Source organism: Nelumbo lutea, chromosome 5 (genome assembly GCF_056320005.1).
Source record: "Nelumbo lutea isolate HS-2025 chromosome 5, American lotus-T2T, whole genome shotgun sequence".
In the NCBI taxonomy this organism is placed as follows: Eukaryota; Viridiplantae; Streptophyta; class Magnoliopsida; order Proteales; family Nelumbonaceae; genus Nelumbo; species Nelumbo lutea.
Genome location: NC_142688.1, coordinates 51902502 through 51921124, shown reverse-complemented (window position 1 = coordinate 51921124; position 18623 = coordinate 51902502). Strand labels below are relative to the sequence as shown.

At 37.0% G+C, this 18623-nt stretch overlaps 1 protein-coding gene across 1 annotated transcript in view; it reads right to left on the bottom strand.

Annotated features, from left to right (window-relative positions):
- Window positions 1–318: 318 nt before the first annotated feature.
- LOC148852384 (ion channel protein) overlaps window positions 319–18623 on the bottom strand; it is a 44640-nt gene continuing 26335 nt past the window's right edge. Inside the window, exons 7-12 of the mRNA XM_088947850.1 lie at window positions 18054–18302; window positions 6357–6455; window positions 5645–5839; window positions 1880–1972; window positions 1421–1687; window positions 319–609 (exon numbers count right to left, since the gene is read on the bottom strand). Of these exons, the coding sequence (XP_088803976.1) occupies window positions 334–609; window positions 1421–1687; window positions 1880–1972; window positions 5645–5839; window positions 6357–6455; window positions 18054–18302 (1179 nt within the window). The 3' untranslated portion in view covers window positions 319–333. The remainder of the gene's footprint in view (window positions 610–1420; window positions 1688–1879; window positions 1973–5644; window positions 5840–6356; window positions 6456–18053; window positions 18303–18623) is intronic.

The window sequence follows — 18623 nt, the reverse complement described above, 5'->3', positions numbered from 1 at the left end:
TTTGGTCTGTAGTGCGGTTATTGCCAAGGCCAGAAACGTGAAAAAACCTTGAAGATGTCACTGCAAATCCTAAAGAAACTTTGGTTGGGATCATTCTATAATCAAATCCGGGAGGTTTTGCTGCGACAGGGAAGATGGCAGACGTGAAATTTTTAATCTAAACGAGTGGGTCTTGTTCTAGACATGGGACATGAGGCAAGTTGGGAGGATGGGAATCCCAACAAGCCAGGATGCTACATATAATTTACGATCAAATGCATTGCCTGGGTTTAAGCAATACAGTTGAATCCATTGCCAACAGCGATGAACACGTACTTGTGTAGGAATGCAGCTTCACATTGAAGGAACAGTTCTCGTACATTTTGCATGATTGATACTATCATTTTGCTTTTGTTCTCCTTGGGAGATCACAACAAATACATCATCAAGGGACCATTTTCTCGGTTCAGCTTTTCTCACAGGATTGATTACGGCACATTCCGCAGTTGCAAGGCGAAAGCCAATCACAATTTCCTGTCTTTGTCGACCTCGTACCATTATATCATAAAAACATAGCTCCTCCTGGTCATAGAGATAGAATTCTGCCGGTCTAATACACATCTCATTCCCCTGTACAAGGTATTAACTCAGATCAGAACAAATTTAAAATTCAAGTTGAACAGGAAATATCATCAATTCAAGTCTCCATGGGATGAGCATCAGCTATCACCATTTTCCTTTTTTATGACAGAAAACCAGAATAAAAAGCACATCTTGATCAAACTGAAAACAGCAGGCCTTTGGTTTTCCCAATTTGTGTGTGTTATCTTATCAAAGAACAATAGATCATTATGACCAGTGGGATCTGAGACAAAAAGAAATGGCAAATAAGATTAGACCTGCACCTTAACCATTAAAATTTCTCTTTTCTTTTCTAAACAAGTTTGACCAAACTGGCAATACAATCACAATTTGCTGTGATGTATTTGCACTAGAACAACAATATGACCCCTGTTTAAACTTCTTGAATTTAGGGCTATACAAAAAGTAGTCATCCATAAACTAATCTAATGTTCTTTCCATATTTGTCTGTGTAAATCTAACTTACAACAGGAGGATTATATAACCACAAAGACTCTAGATAATGCTTTTTAAAATATGTAAAGTGGTATGTTTCAACAAATTATACTACAAAGTTATCTACACACATTAGAAAATTAATTAAATTCGGCAATAGATAAGTCTCAAGAAATGAAATTTAGCTTCAAAAATTAGAGGTAAACACATGATATGAGCATAATAACATGGGATAACAGTATTTGTTAGCTTCCTTTTCCTTTTCTTTTTCACTTATTTATCTTTTTTTTGGGTCAGTCTTTATCAGATATTCAATATATTCTTTTTTTGGTAGATAATCAATATATTTATATGCATAGTGTACCTTTTCAGCAAACAGTTCCTCAAGAACCCGATTAATTTGCTTGTCTTCAGCAACCATGGCTAGTGCCATACTTACTAGCTCATTTGATAGAACATAATCACTGATCCTGGACACAGAAACCAGGTTTCTTGTTCTAGAATCCAGGATCTCACTAATAATTATTGATTTGTCTGATGCTTGTTGCATTTCCCGAATCCAAGAACTATGGGAACATCCAGAATGCCGAAGAGTAGGTGATTTTGCCTCTTTATATGGAAGCCGCTTGGACTGAAATCCACAAGGAATAGGAATTTGTTAGAAATAGTTTGGTACGCAGCTAGAGACATAAAATTCAGATTGAAATGATAGATGATAGCTAAAAGCACTATGAGAATTTGTACTGTACTGTGATGCATGATGCACATTATGAGTGCATACACCCACAGGTGGAAGAAAAATTGCCTCAATAATGGTAATTACCTGAATGTCACGGATTAGAAGAAGGGTAGCTAGAGATCGTGAATCAGAGTGAACAATGGAGTCCTCCACAGACTCATCTGCAAGAATTAGAATCTGTTTGCTTAGAGTTAGTACTCATAACTCAATTGCCAGGGATGCATTCATTCAAAAATAAAAAATATACAGCAAGAATATTTATTTTATTTTTAGCTAAGCACCAAAATATTACTTTTCAAACTGCATTAACAAAAGGTAGACTAATACACGTATTTAATATTAATAAATACATGCATGCATGCATGTAACCACAAATTTGTGTGTGCCAATAGGATCCCTTTAAATTTAAGGTAGCCCTCCCCCTAACTCCTTGCTACATTTTGTTCACATTTTCTATTCTAGGTGATCAGTCCCCAAAATAATTCACTTCTACTGGCTCCTCGTTTGGCAAAAGCATACATTGATAGACCTATTAATCCAAGAGAAAACTTCTCACACCACAAACAAATATCTTGCTCCTCTCATTATATGTCTGTATTTTCATGAACCTAGTTTCTTGAATTTGAGCCATCCCACTACAACCCAACTGTCACCTACCATTGAAGAAACAAGTGAAGCTTTCTCTTGATAGCAATAAAAAAGTAATAAAAAATATATATCAAACCTGGTTTAGGGTTTTTTTTTTCTCCCCAAGAGGAGAAAAAAAAATCTCTCTTTGTTCGTCCACCACTTCAAAAAACAAAGAAAACTTTCTTTGTTTAATCACAGATTGTGAAGAGAGACAAAAAGTCTCTTGTTGAAAGATTTCATCAGCTCCTTGACTTGAAAACTGAAGGAGAGGTTTCCCTTTCTCTCATGAACCGTAGAGAGCTTGTGAGAAGCTTGTGAAACAAAAAAAAATTTGAGGCTGGAATGCCAGCCCATGTCTTTTATAGCCAAAATCAGTCTTACAGTCCTAATATGATTAGGATCGTTCATTAGGGTTAATAACAAAGGCTGGGGCGTGCAGTCCACTTAACAGCTTTATAACAACTTATTTGTGGGCCTATTTTAAGTTTAAATAAGAAATTTTAAAGTAGCCCACTTACAGCTCTTAGTTGGGCCCAAGTACACAGCCTTATTTAACCCATTTAATGGCTTTACAGTAGGCCATACGTGGGCCTCATAACAACTCATGATACAACAGCCCATTTAGGCCCATTAAGTTTAAGCCCAAGCCTCTTTAAATAAATTAAGAGGCTGGGACCACTTCTAAAAAGGGGTTATATGCAAAGAAAGTTAAACCCAAGCCCTCTTAAATACATTAAGAGGTTGGGACCACCTCTAAAAAGGGGTTAAATGCAAAGAAAGTTAAACCCAAGCCCCCTCTTAAATACATTAAGAGGTTGGGACCACTACTAAAAGGGGTTAAATGCAAAGAAAGTTAAGCCCAAGCCTCCTTAAATAAATTAAGAGGCTGGGACCACTTCTAAAAGGGATTTAAATAAAAAGAAAATGTAATCAAAACCCTCTTAAACATATAAAAAGAAAATATAAGTCCAAAACCATAATAAGCTTTCAAATTTTGCCCCTTACAATATCTCCAATTCAAAAGGATTCAAATTGACCATTAATACCCATTAGGGCCCACCTGATGTTTAATTAAAACTATTCATCAACTAAAACAAAGTAAAAATAATAATAATAATAATAAAATAAAAAAAAAGGGAGTAAATCACATCCATCTTTGGATGCTATAAAAAAAAAGAAACCTATTCAGAATCTATTCAGATTAGGACTCTTCTGTTCCAAAAAAAAAAAAAAAAAAAACTAATTACATGATAAAAAATCCTACTAAAGCCAGGATTCTCCACGAATCCTACTTAAATTAGGACTCTTATTTTATGAGCCTACAAAATAATTGTCTTGGTCAAAAACAACTCGGGATCAAGATTTAAGGGTCGATCAAAGATAATTTGATAAAATCAAAGAGTCCTACTTCAATCAGGACTCTTCCAACTATGAAAATCTGTGATTAACCCTCAAATACTCAAATCAAATCACATAATTAATAACATCAGGCATAACAAAATCGAGAGTCCAGAGTCCTAGTTGCACTAGGACTTCTCAATTTAATCAAATAGTTAGAATATATCAGATTTTGTCTAACAAAAGATATTGCAAGAGTCCTGATCATACTAGGACTCTTCCAATTTTGGCTCAATTCTTTTCCAACGATAAAACTTTCATAAATTTTGACTTTAACTGCTTTTTTGAGCCCTGTATGCCCATATTCTAGGATTCTGGGCCCACAGTGCTCAAGGGGGCATTGTTGAAGTCATTTTTTTATTCAAATAATTTGTAATAAGTGGGCTAGCTAGTCTACTAGCCAAGTCATTAAAATTATAAAAAAGCATCCCGTATGGGAGTTCTCCCTCCTAAGTGGGGAGTTCTCTCTCTTTAAGTGGGAGGGGCAGGTGTCCTTCACCTAGGAGGAGGGGGAAGTTACATAACCACTACACTCCCTATTTAAGCTTCTTAAGGGGAAGCTAGAAACACATACACACGCTCTTTGGAGAAAATTTTCACAAGAGATTCTTAAGAAAAGCAAAGATAAGGAGAGAAGAAAAGAGAAGTGCCCAAGGGAAGGCAAGGAAGGAAAAGTCTCACTAATATAGGTAGAGAAAAGGAAAGTCCTCTCTGTGAATACTTCCTATTTGTGTCTTCTGCTCTGTATCCTTCTTTCTCTCTCTTTTGTTATTACTTTTGAAAAAGGAAAAAGAGGAAAATAAACCATCTACAACCAGGTAACTTTACTTGGTTGATTATGGTCACTCTTTCAGCACAAAGTTAGGGATTAAACCATCTACAGTCTAATTCTCGAAGACTGATTATGGTTCCCTTCAAATGAAAATGAAGAGTAGGGGGGAATAAACCATCTACAACCAGGTGCCTCTACTTGGTTGATTATGGTCCCTCTTTCAAGACAAAGTGACTGAGTAAACCATCTACAGTCTAAATCTCAAAGGCTGACTATGGTTCCCTTCAAATGAAAATGAAGAGCAGAGGGATGAAAATCGTCTACAATCAAATATTCAATTTGATTGACTACGGTTCCCTTTTTGTATGCAAAATTCCAAGGAGTAAGGCTGTCTACAATCAGAATTTCATCTGATTGACTACAACTTTTTATGAAGAAAGGAGTGAGAAGGAAATTTTCTTTGTATTAAAGAAAAGAGAAATGTATTGCTGTATAGTTTCTCAATTGGGTATGGGTGTATAGAGTAGATCTACCATATGACAGAAAACCCTAAGGTTAGGGTTTATATCAAGACGTCCAGTAAAAGCAAACACATCAACAAAAAGGAGAAACTAGGGTTAAGAATGATAAGAAAGAAGGTTTAGCATTGAATAAGAGACTATACTCTAGAGTATATTTTGGGCATGAAATCATAGAGAGTTCTTTCCTTTCTGGTGTGGACCATAGATACAGTAAGAGAACAGAAACAACAAGATCGTAACTGAACCATCATCTTCCCATTCATATGGATCCCATGATGCACAAATGGTATGGCAGGGATCAACAGAGAAGAATTGATCTGGGGCCACCTGGCCCAGGTGCTGATGTGTAAAAGGGTGTGTTTTTAATTTGTCATTTGCACATTAGTTTTTGGCTCTTTGTACTTCTCTCTCCATTTCAAAGATGTGAAATTTGGGGCTTCATATCTGATAATACTTCAAATGAAATACTAATTACTTTTTCTTCTTTAACAAACAAGTCATTATTTTTTGGAAAGGATGCAAACTCACAGAATCAAATGTCTCCAGAGGAAGGCTTTCTAAATGTCGACGGATGACAGCATTTCCTTTCCTATGTACAAGCTTTATGTTCTTTAATTCTGAAAGATCAAGGCCATCATCAGTGAGCTTCTTCTCTCTTTCTTTTTCTGGGACCTCATTAAACATCCATAATTCTGAACCTCGAGCTAAGAATGCCTCTAATACCTGAGAAATTGCAATGGGAAATATGCTCAGAACATCATAGAGATTGAAACTTGATAAGAAGCCATAACTATGAAATAATTCATCTGCATCTTAAAGAAAGCACTACTCATGATAATAATGAAAATAAGAAAAAGAAAAAACACAGGCTGCCAGCAGTCAAAAGTTGAAAGCAAGTTCTGAACCCAAGGCCCAATCACTCAATAATACATGACGTTAGAAACTTACATTTAAGTGGAGTGCATAAAAAATAAAAGTAACAAAATTGAATATCATAGACATGAAAATAAGAAAAAAGCTCGGTCAAGAAATAGCCAGCGAAGATTCAAACACAGGCAGAGGATGGAAAGAATGAACATACAACTGATTTAGCTATTCTGAGAATAGAAACATGGTACTTAAAGCAATCTGGACATTGAAAAATCACAGCAGTACAGAAACTTGGACTAGAAGAGAAATTATAATCAGAATGTCAACGAAGATTCAGATTAACACTGAAAGATCTGTGTGTATAAATTACCCTAATCATATCATCAATGTCACGGCGCCAGCCACAGAAAAGTATCTTTTCTGGATATTTAGAAGGGCTATAAAGATCAGGGAAATCTCCCTTATGTACCTGCATCATTGAACAAATAATAAAAAAATATTTCTCAAACATAGAGCTTTATTATGATATAACAATTCCACAGCACTGTAAAAATAGTACAGAACGCTAAGTCTTGAATCAACCAAATCATTTCCTTGGAACAATTTGTCTTTTTTTTTAATGAGTAATAATTAATTTTTCCAATCTTATGAAGAAAACACTTAAGTCACCCAAAAATGGACACTATAGCAAGGATCAAAGTATCAGTATCAGGTATCATATTGGACAACTCAGATACGGATACAATTTGGAAACGCATGAGTACGGACAAAAAATATGGAAATGCTTGGATACGCCAAGGAAATACATACAAATTCCATATATACATTAATAACACTAATTCAAGGTCAAAATAGCCACAAATAATGCATGATACATAGGAATTGTATATTTTAATGATATATATGAACAAATATGTTACAATTAATATAGTGGGATGAAAAAGTAGCCTCTTCAGCAACCTCTCTGTCTCCTTGGAAATCAATACAGGTGGTATACCCAAATTTTATCAATTATATCAGATATGATGTGGGAAGTGGGACTTGGGTATTGTTTTGGGAAGACTTTGGTCGGTTGAACCCCCCCCCCTTCAGTTTGCCATTCCTAGCCTCTATTCCTTGTCGTGATTTGCTTCCTTGACTCCTTCAAGGATTAACTGGGATTTCAGGTTTAGAAGGGGTTTGAGGGACAATGAATGTGAAGCACTCATCCAATTACTGGGTAAACTCCACCAAACTTTCCATGATCAGTCAAGGGAAGACACTAGAATTTGGTCTTGTACCCCTAATGGTATTTTCACTTGTGCTTCCTTCCTTAATGCTCTCTTGCAGTCCAATAACTTGGGGGAGAACTTTCCTATGAAAGAAGTTTGGAGCAAGCCTATCCCACCTAAAATCCAGTCATTGTGTTGGGAAGTTTGTCTTGGAAAGACAAATAAATACCTGTGATTTGCTTCAGAAAAGAAGGCCAAACGTTAGCCTCACACCCCACATATGCTTCCTTTGCCATGCAAGTGATGAAACCCTATCTCATTTATTGCTGTCTTGCTCTCTTGTTCTTAGTATTTGGGAATTCTGCTTCTCTCTTTTTGGCTGCAGGAGGATATCACCACAGGATATAGTGTGCTTATTCAGCCCAAGCTTCTTAAGACAACCAAGAAAGAGGGGGAGAATTATGTGGAAAGCAATTCGGGCTGCAGTAGTATGGACTGTATCGAAGAAAAGAACTGGAAGAATTTTTAATGAGAAAAGCAGATAAAAGGAGGAATTATGTGAAGTTATTCTAATTAGAGCAGCTCATTGGATAAAGACAAATTGATGCATTCAAAGATTTTTCAGTAAATGACATCATAAGGGCATGGTCTGAAGTGGCTGCCTCCTCAAGAGAAAAGGAAAAGAGGGTTATGATATTGTTGTTATGATATGGTCACCCCCAGCAGCGAATAAAATAAAATTGAATTTTGATGGGAGCTCCATGGGAAACACTGGAATGGCAGGTATTGGAGGAGCTTTTAGAGACTGCATAGGAAAGTTTTAGCTATGTTTTCCCTTGGGGTTGGGAGACTCATTAAAGACAGAATTGATGGCACTACTTCAAGGCTTAAGACTTGTCAAACAAGCAAACTTTCAACAGTTGGAAGTAGAGGGGGATTTGAAGATTATCATCTCATGGGCAAAGAATATTCAGCTCACGCCATGGATCTATAGGCATGAGTTTAGGGAAATTGAAAGCATAAAACAGGAGCTGAACATCACTTTCAATGGGTAAGGACTGCAAATGGGATGGCTAATACTCTTGCAAAACAAAGGGTAAATAGGCAACAATTGTTTTTGGGTGCAATTGTAACATTTGTACCTTGTGGGGATTGATTGGACTTATTGTAACTTCAAAATTTAGTACATTTTAATAAAATTATCAGTTCTTTTTTCTGATCAAAAAAATTAATATAGCAGGACGCATAGATGTCATACAATTTCATTGATAATGTATCAATTAATAGTCCAAGACACATATTATATAGAATTTTACAAATTAGTACATCACAAAGCCTATATTTTATTATTTTCCATTTAAGTCCAAGGAACAAAATATATGCAACTATTATATTTGATTATAATATCAATTATTTTTTATTTTACTATTTTTAATCTTTTAACATTAACAAAAACTTCAACTAAATATTAACTTTTCAATGTTTGGTGAACAATATTTTTACTTTTGTAAACGATAAATATGTTACCAAAGTTGTTAAAATTTCTAACATGCATATCATATGCAAATTCATAATTTTTAATTACTAAAATAATTATTCCACTATTAATATTTTTATTTATATAACTTTTCTGAAGTAAAAATAATTTTTGACATAATAGAAGATTAGTGAATTTGATAGGTTCAATTTAATATTATATTAATATTTTGTAAATAATATTTTTATATTTATAAATAATAAATATGTTTTTATTTAATGTAAATTAAAATAATAATTTATAATTTATAAAATATATAAAAATTTTAAAATACTTATCGTGTGCAAATTTATAAATTTTAAGTACTAAAATAATTATTCTATTATTGATATACATGTGAATTTGATAGATTATTTATTCCATTAGTTTATAAAATATCAATTTTGAATATTATCTTTTTTTTAGCTAGAGTTGTTGAACATAAACATATGTATTTGTTTGGATTGCATGTAGACACAAAAATAAATAAAAGTTATTATATTTCATTTATTATCAAAAGAAGCAAGGTAGCTTAGTGATTGAACATTGCATTTAAGACACTACGAGCATTTTTTTTTAATAGAGATACATGGTATCAATGCGTATCGGTCCATATCGGTGTGTATTTTTTTTTTTATCAATATCCATATCGGTGTGTATCAGACCGATACAATGCGATACGTGCTGATATAGGCCCATATCATCTCACTATGCACAACTCAAGGGATACACCCTTGTTTGTAGCATATCTCATATCGGTTGTATCATACTAATACTTCAATACTTGAGTATTAGTAAAGACCAAGGAATCTCATTTTTAGTTATGTTTACTTGTTTAGAACAAAATACAATGCATTATGTAGGAGAAAAACATGATGAGAGATGGGGAAGGTTGCAATGAAGGGAAGGGTTGGGAGCCAGATAAAATATAGAGTTTGACTTGCACAAAGTTTGAGCAACTCAAACAAAAGGAAGGCTATGTGGATGGGTACAGTGAAATGGTGAGAGATGATGATAAGGGAGGGGTTGACTCTGGTAAAGGAGGATTTCAAACTTTGGTTGTGGATCCCATTGATGAGAGGGGTTAGTTAGATGCAAGTGCTGGTAAAAAAGGAGAGGTGAAAACATATGTTGAGAACGATGAGGAAAAAAAGAGAAAAAGAAAAAAAAGTTCTGAGGTGGAAAGATTAATTTGTGATATCGAAGGGCATTTAGGGTTTAGTGGTAGAGGAGATAGGAGGAAGGGTGTAAGGTAAGGAGTTGTGGTCTACAGTTGAGGGATCTTTTCTTATCTATGCCTATGAGAATATTTAGTTGGAAAGCTAGAGGACTAAGGAGTGCAAGGAAAAGGAGGGTAATCAATGATCTACTAAGAAGAGAAAAGCGTGATATTGTACTACTGCAAGAAACAAAATTTCCGGAATTGGATGGAAGGTGGGTGAGGAGTGTATGGAGGTCTAGGGGAGTAAGATGGATTTCAACCCCATCTTGGGGAGCTTCAGGAGGGATTGTCAAACTATGGAAAGATGATGTAATAGAAGTAGTGGAGGAGCTGATAGTTAGGTTTTCAGTTTCCATCAAATTCCAGAATGTGAAGGATGATTTCACTTGAGTATAACTAATATCTATGGTCCCAATAACTATAGGGAAAGGAATGATATGGAGGATGAGTTATATGCAACTTAGGTTTCTGGGATGGCCAACGATGTCTGGGAGGGAACTTCAACGTTATACAATTTTCAAAAGGAACTAGTAATCCCCAATAGTCCATCACAACTAGCATGAGGCAGTTTAAATGCTTTATTGTGAATTGTGAGTTAAAGGAAATTCCACTTCTACAAGATAGATTCATTTGGTCTAACCTATAGGAAACCCCTTTGTAGTCAAAGTTGGATAGATTTATCTTTAACTTAGCCTGGGAAAATTATTGGGGAAACTTGGCATCTACAGCTCTACCCAAGGTAACATCAGATCATTGTCCTATAAGAATAGGTCTGGAAGATTTTACCAGTGGGCCTAAACTGTTTAGGTTTGAGAACATGTAGCTAGCCCACCTGGACTTTGTGAATAAAGTAAAGAATTGGTGGAATGAGGAATTAAGGGGAATAAAGTGGAAAGGGGTAAGATTTCACAAGAAATTGCAGAGGATAAGATCCAAAATAAAAGAGTGGAACAAGGATCCTTTTGGAAGAGTTAAGGAGCAAAAAGTGAGTCTAACCTCTAGGATAAAAAAAGTTGGATGAGAAAGAATCTCAAACTGATCTGTTTAAGGATCATAGAGATCTGAGGAGACAATTAAAGGACCTGGAAGAGGTACTGCTAAGAGAAGAAATACAGTTGGAGGTAGAAATCAAGGCACAAGTGGATTAAGGAAGGTGATGGAAATACTAAGTTCTTTCATGATGTGGCAAATGTGAGGAGAAAGAATTTTTTATCTAAGCTAGAGGTAGAAGGGGAGGTGTTCACTAATCAAGATGAGATTGCCAAGAAGTTTGTGGACCACTTTAAATCAACTTGTAGAAGACCCTTGATGAAATGTTAGAAATGGAAGGGGTAGGTTGGCCAAGATTGGATGTAGAGAAGATTAGGTGGTTGGAAAGGAATTTTGAGGAAGAAGAGATTAGACAAGTGGTGTTCTTAAAGGATAGATCTAAAGTTCCTGGTCCAAATGGTTTTACAATAGTATTTTACCAAGATTGTTGGGAGGTGATAAAAAAAATGATTTGTGTGATGTCTTTAAGGAGTTCGCAGATAAGCACATAGTCGAAGCATCAATGTTACTTTCTTGACTCTAATCCAAAACAAATTTGATGCCATCCATCCCAAAGACTTCAAGCCAATTAGTTTGGTAACAAGTATTTATAAAATTCTGGCCAAGGTTCTTTCTTTAAGGATTAAAGAAGCCCTCCCTTGCATCATTTGCCCATGGGGCTTTCATTTGAGGACGATGGATAACTAATCAAATCTTGATTGCTAATGAATATGTTGAGGAGATGAAGAGATCCAAGCAAAGAGGCTTTGTACGTAAGCTGGACCTTTGAGAAAAACTATGACTTGGTGGACTAGCAGTTTCTAATAGAAGTTTTGAGGAAATGTGGGTTTGGGAAAAGGTGTGTAGTTGGATGTTTGATTGTGTTAGTACTTGTCATTACTTCATTCTAGTAAATGGAGTGGAAAGTGATTTCTTTCCAGCCTACAGGGGTATTAGACAAGGGGATCCCCTTTCACCTTTTTTACATTGGTAGCTGATGTGTTCGGTTGAATTATCACTAGGCATGATAGGGAAAATGTGATTAAAGCCTTTGATGGAGGCTATAGTGAGAAGGTGGAAAACCTGAAGGAGTTGATTAAAGCCTTTGAAGAAATTTCCAGTTTGAAAATCAATTTAGAAAAGAGCTCCATAGCGAGGAACAACTTGGAGATTGAGGAGATTGAGGCTATTGCAGATTTTCTTGAGTGTTCTATATCCTCTTGGCCTTTGTCCTATGTAGGGCTTCCATTAGGGACAAACCCTATAGAGAGTTGGTTCTGGATTCCAGTCATAAAGAAATTTAAGAAGAGGTTAGCTTTGTGGAAGAAGAATTATATCTCTTTGGGTGGAAGCGTCACTTTGATAAAAGCTATCCTCACGAATCTACCTACTTACTACCTCTTTATCTTTAAGATACTGCCTAGGGAAGTGAGAGAGTTAAAAAAATTGATGAGAGACTTTCTTTGAGAACCGGGAGAGGGTACACTTAATCATATGGGAGGTTGTGGGTAGAAGCAAAGAAGGGGGTTAGATCTAGGAAATGTGGTTAAAAATAATTTGGCATTGCTAGGGAAATGGTTATGGAGGTGGCCTTTGGAGTGAGAAAGGCTTTGGCATGAAGTGGTGAAGAGTATTCATGGATGCTCACAGAATGGGTGGATGTTGGTACATCAAGGAGGGGTAACCTGGCAACACCATGGAACTGTTTCACCAATTCTGATGTTTATGTTTACCATATCGTAATGACAAGTACTAACACAATACCTGTGTTAATAGGCACGCCCAGGCGCACAGGCAAGGCGCATTTTAGGGCATGCGCCTCGCCCAGGTCCTAGGCACACCCCTTTCAAAAAGGGTTTGTAGAAATCCTTACTTTTTTATCCTTTCATGGTACAACTCCCAACAACAGTCTCAACTTTGCATATCTTCTACCTGGGCTTAAAGCCATTCTACAAAATTTTCTTTCAGCAGTCTCAACTTTGCATTTTTCCTACCACATTGGACTCAAGATGCACCTCTCTATTTTGCCCATCCTACTCTAGTTCTATGGACACTGCCTTCCTCAACTTCCGCCTTGTTATGGATTATCAAACCATTTAAATAGAAGAGATCATTGAGATATCTCTTGGTCTCTAATCCTAGGTGTACCCTGATTTCTGCTCCTGTTATCATTAAATTTGCATTCTGCTACTAATATGCATCCTACTCTAATTCTACGGACATTATCTTCCTCAATTTCTCTCTTGTTATGGATTATCAAACCAATGAAATAGAAGATATCATTGAGATATTTCCTGGCCTCTAATCCTAGGTGTACCCTGATTTCTGCTCCTATTATCATTAAATTTGCATTGCATATATTCTCTTTTAGTCATACTCATTTTCGTCCATAAATCTGATTATTCATTTAATCCCTTTCTAGTTTCATCAATTAAAACTATGGCATCAGCAAACAACATACACCGGGGTCCCCTGAATATGTTTACCATATCGTAGAATGTAATTATGATGTTTATAGTATAAACAATTTGTCCTATGTAGGACAACTTTATGGGATACAAAGGCTTTGGGATGGTCCGTGGTGCTTGGGGGGAGATTTCAATGTAATCCGATTTACGAATGAATCAAATAATCCCCAACAGGTCATCACAACCAGCATGTGGAGATTCAATGGTTTTATTAATAACTGTAAATTAAAAGAACTCCCAATGCTGCAAGCCCTCTATACTTGGTCCAACTTTCAAGAGACACCAACCTGCTCCAAATTAGATAGATTCCTTTTCAATGAAAGCTGGGAAAATAAGTGGGCGGACTTGATAACTAGGGCTTTACCGAGAGTCACTTCTGACCATTGCCCCATTGGCTTAGGACAGGAACCTTTTAGGCAAGGACCCCGACCTTTTAGGTTTGAGAACATGTGGCTAACTCACCCGGACTTCGTCAAGAAGGTTGAGGAATGGTGGAAAGAAGGCCTAAGGGGGATGAAGTGGAAAGGGGTAAGATTTCACAAAAAATTTAAAAGATTGCGAGCACATGTGAAGGAGTGGAATAGGGAGAATTTTGGAAGAATAGAAGAAAGGAAATCCTCAATGTTGACCCAAATAGAGGAATTGGATATGAAGGAATCTCAAAGAACCATAAGCCCTCAGGAGAGAGATCGGAGATGGGAACTAAAAAGAGAGTTAGACGAAATTGTTTTGAGAGAATAAATTTCTTGGAGGCAGAAGTCTAAATGTAAATGGATTAAGGAAGGAGGTGGGAATACTAAATTCTTTCATAACCTAGCCAATGGAAGGAGAAGGAAAAACCTAGTGTCCAAACTAGAAGTGGATGGAATAGTCTTTGATACCCAAGAGAGGATAGCCAACTGTTTTGTTGACCACTTCAAATCCATTTTGAGGAGACCCCTAAGACCTAGTGTGGAGTTGGAAGGCATTACCTGGCAGAGGCTTCCAGAAGAGAGTAGAAGTTGGCTGGAAAGGAATTTTGAGGAAGAAATCAGAAAAGCCATTTTTTCAATGGACATGTCAAAAGCACCAGGGCCAGATGGGTTTACAATGGCTTTCTTCCAAGACTGTTGGGACATAGTCAAAGAAGATTTAATCGATGTCTTTAAGGAATTTGAGGATAACCCAGTGATAAGTCGTGGATTTAATGCTACTTTTTTAGCTTTAATTCCCAAGAAGAAAGAGGCCAAGCATCCAAAGGATTTTAGACCTATTAGCTTGATGACTAGTGTTTACAAGATTGTGGCTAAGGTCTTATCTTTGAGGATAAAAAAGGTGCTTCCTTGTCTTATCATCCAAGCACAAGGAGCTTTTGTTCAAGGGAGACAAATTGTAGATCAGATTCTAATAGCAAATAAATGTGTGGAGGAGATGAGGAGATCAGGGCGTCAAGGTTTTGTTTGCAAACTTGATCTTGAAAAGGCCTATGACTTAGTGGATTGGGGATTCTTACTATTTGTGCTAAGGAAGTGTGGGTTTGGGGAGAAATGGTGCAAATGGGTAAATGGTTGTCTATCCAATTGCCATTATTCCATCCTAGTCAATGGAGTAGTTAATGATTTTTTCCCAACTAGTAGGGGTCTGAGACAAGGTGATCCTATGTCACCTTTCCTTTTCACTTTAATCGCCGATGCTATTAGTAGACTCCTCTCAGAAGCAGATAGAGCCGGATCTCTAAGAGGGTGGAGAATAGGTAGAGACAGAGTTTCAGTAACCCATCTCCAATTTGCAGATGACATAATAATCTTTTGTGAAGGTTGTGATTTGATGGAGGTAAGGAATCTGAAGGATTTAATAATTCACTTTGAGAGGGCCTCAAATTTAAAGGTAAATTTTGAGAAGAGTTGTGTTGTGGGAGTTCACTTGAACAGAGAAGAGTTAGAGTCTATAGCAGCCTTGCTAGAATACACCTGCTCTCAATGGCCTTTATCCTACCTAGGACTTCCTTTAAGTGCAAATTCAAAGGAAAGTAGGTTTTGGAACCCGGTGGTGGAAAGATTCGAAAAAAGATTGGCAGCTTGGAAGAAAAACTATATTTCCAAGGGGGGTAGAGTTACTTTGATTAAAGCAACTTTAGCCAACTTGCCTTTATACTTCCTATCAGTCTTTAGAATTCCTAGAAGGGAGGCAAAGAGGTTGGAAAAACTAATGAGGGATTTCTTATGGGAACCTGGTGAAGAGAAAAAATATCACTTGATTAGGTGGGAGGTGGTGTGTCGGAGCAAGGAAGGAGGTCTAGGATTAGGGAACGTGGTGAGCAAGAATGACGCTCTTTTAGGTAAGTGGATTTGGAGGTGGCCCCTGGAAAGGGAGAGGTTGTGGCATGAAGTAGTGAAAAGTATCCATGGTTGTTCCGAATCAGGTTGGGATGTGGGAGTATCCCGAAGGGCTTTGCTCACAACACCTTGGAAGGTTATCCCTAGCATTCTCCCTAAGTTCCTCAGTTATGTAAGGTATGATGCTTGCTCTGGAAACTCCATTCTTTTTTGGGAAGATACTTGGGTGAACTCTCAACCCCTAAAAGACCGTTTCCCTTCTCTCTATTCCATCTCCCTCTTTAAAATGAAACCCATTTCTTGGTTCCTTCCCCCCCCCCCCGGGTTTTCCCTTTGGCCTTAAATTGGGATTTTGGGTTTTGAAGACGGTTAAGGGATGAAGAATCTCTATGTGTTTCAGAGCTGTTGTTGCTTCTAGATTCGGTGTGTTTAGACCCCCCTAACCCGGATAGAAGAGTCTAGTCCCTAACTCCAGTCGGCTCATTCACTTGTGTTTCTTTCTTTAAAGCCCTTTGCTCTAACCCCTCCTCTCAGCTCTTCCCTGTTAAAGAGGTATGGCCAAGACCAATTCCCCCCAAAATAGTTGTGTTCTGTTGGGAAGCTTATTATGGTAAGATCAATACTATGGAAAACTTGCAAAAGAAGAAACCTTTTATGTGTTTGTCCCCTAATTAGTGCTCTCTGTGTAAAGTGAGGGGTGAGGACTGTAACCATTTGCTGATATCATGCTCCTTCACTACCAATATTTGGAAATGGGTCATTTCTTTATTTGGGTGCAGGTGGAATTTGCCCTCTGAAGTAAAGCTGCTGTTCACTCCGGCTGCCTTTGGGAGATTGACAAAAAGAAGGAAGCTAATGTGGAAATGTATCAGAGCCGCTACATTGTGGACTGTATGGGAGGAGAGAAATGCTAGAATATTTCAAGAACAGGAAAGAAGCCTTGCTAAAATCAAGGAATCCATATCGACAAGGACTATCTCATGGTTAAAATCTTCACACTTGTTGGCAGATTACACCTTTGATGACTTAAGGAGAAATTGGGCTGCAGTGGCTGCTACAGTCTCCACCAAGATCAAATCACAAGCTAAATGGATTCCCCCACCGGATGGTGTGGTAAAATTGAATCTTGACGGTAGCTTCCAAGGTAACCCAGGGCGATCAGGAATAGGTGGGATTCTGAGAGACAAAGACAGCAATATGTTGTCTCTATTTCAGGACCAGTGGGTGAAAGTGATTCAGTAAGGGCAGAGCTACTAGCAGCAGTACAAGGTATACAGATGGCTAGTCAAATTGGAGTGACCAATCTGCTAGTAGAAGGGGATTCCAAGGTAGTAGTAGGCTGGCTAGTTAGCCCAGAAACAGCCTGTTGGGGCTACAGGGATCTGTTAAAGAAAGTTAAATGGTTGACAAGGAATATGACTGTCAGGTTTTAGTGGGTCAGAAAATCAGCAAATGCAATGGCTGATTCTTTGGCCAAGCAAGGGGTGTCAAGGGGAGATCTATTTTGGGCTACTTTGTAATTGTGTCTCAGGCCTGGGCAGTTTTGGTGTATATGGTTCAGTCCTAGGGGGGTAACATCTCGTGCCTCCTGCTAGGCTGATTGTATTTTTGATATTTGATTTAATAAAACTACTTTCGTTCATCAAAAGAAAAAAAAAAATTGTCCTATGTAGGACTTGAACTGCAAGAATACAACTATTGTATATTAAGAACATGATACCCCAAAGCATTGAGCTTATAGGTTTTCTTCAAATATTTTATTTCTTTTAGAATTTAAATTTGCATATTCTTGTATCTTATGTTTTTATTTTTGTTCTTTCTTTTTCAAAAGTGGCATCTAGTTTTTTCAAGCTCATGCTTCACTCACCGTGCGCCCTGCAGCTTATGCTCTAGGAACCCCTTGTGCTTTAGTTGTGCTTCTCACTTTTAAAACACTGGTTATCAAACAAGATCTAACACATAAATGACCATTAAAAAACTAACTTATGGTGCTACACCATAAAACATAAACATTGGTAATGGTGGGTGTTCAAACTGTGACCAACCTCTCTTTGATCAAGTTTGCACATTAACTATTTCTGTACCAACCACGCCACAAATACATGTCAAAAATTTAAAAGTAGCAATAAAAATAATCTTGTATGGCAGTAGAAAGTGAAGGCAGTCAATGCAGAAGTGAATGCATATATTTGGACCATAGTCTTTTGTTTTGTATTTACTGAATCTAAACTACATAAGTTTTCTGCATTCTGTAACTAAGATTAGCAATTGACATCATATGCACATTAAGAAGGAAAGAAGGCAACCTCAGGTAAAGAGCCTGGACTGTAAGTATCATCATCCTCTGCTATAACAAGGACCTCATCACCTTCTTCTAGGACATAATCATCATTTGGATTTAATACAATCTTCCCACCACTTGCAGCAACCTTAACTCCACATGGTACTGCATCAGGGAATGAAATCAGTATATCTCCAAAACTCATACCATACAATTGAGGCCACCTTTTGATATAGAACTCAGCATTCTCAAATCCTAGAATGTCCTCCCATATCTGCACAGAAGTATAAATGCAAATCAAGCCAGAGTCTATATGCATGATTAAGGATCAACAATGGCAGAATATTTAAATCAAATCTATCCTCCACCAACAAATGACAGTTTGGACCTCCTAAAATTTGGACTTCTACAATATTGTATTTTATAAACAGGCACTAAAATCTTGTGCATATAAATTCCAAAGAAATGAGACTGAGATGTGTGAAATAAGTAGGACATTTTAGTGACATTCTCATTTAACACTGTCAATTTATTATTTTATAATTATAAGATGTTACTCATTGTACTTTCTTTAGCAAGTGGCTGGGTGCCATGG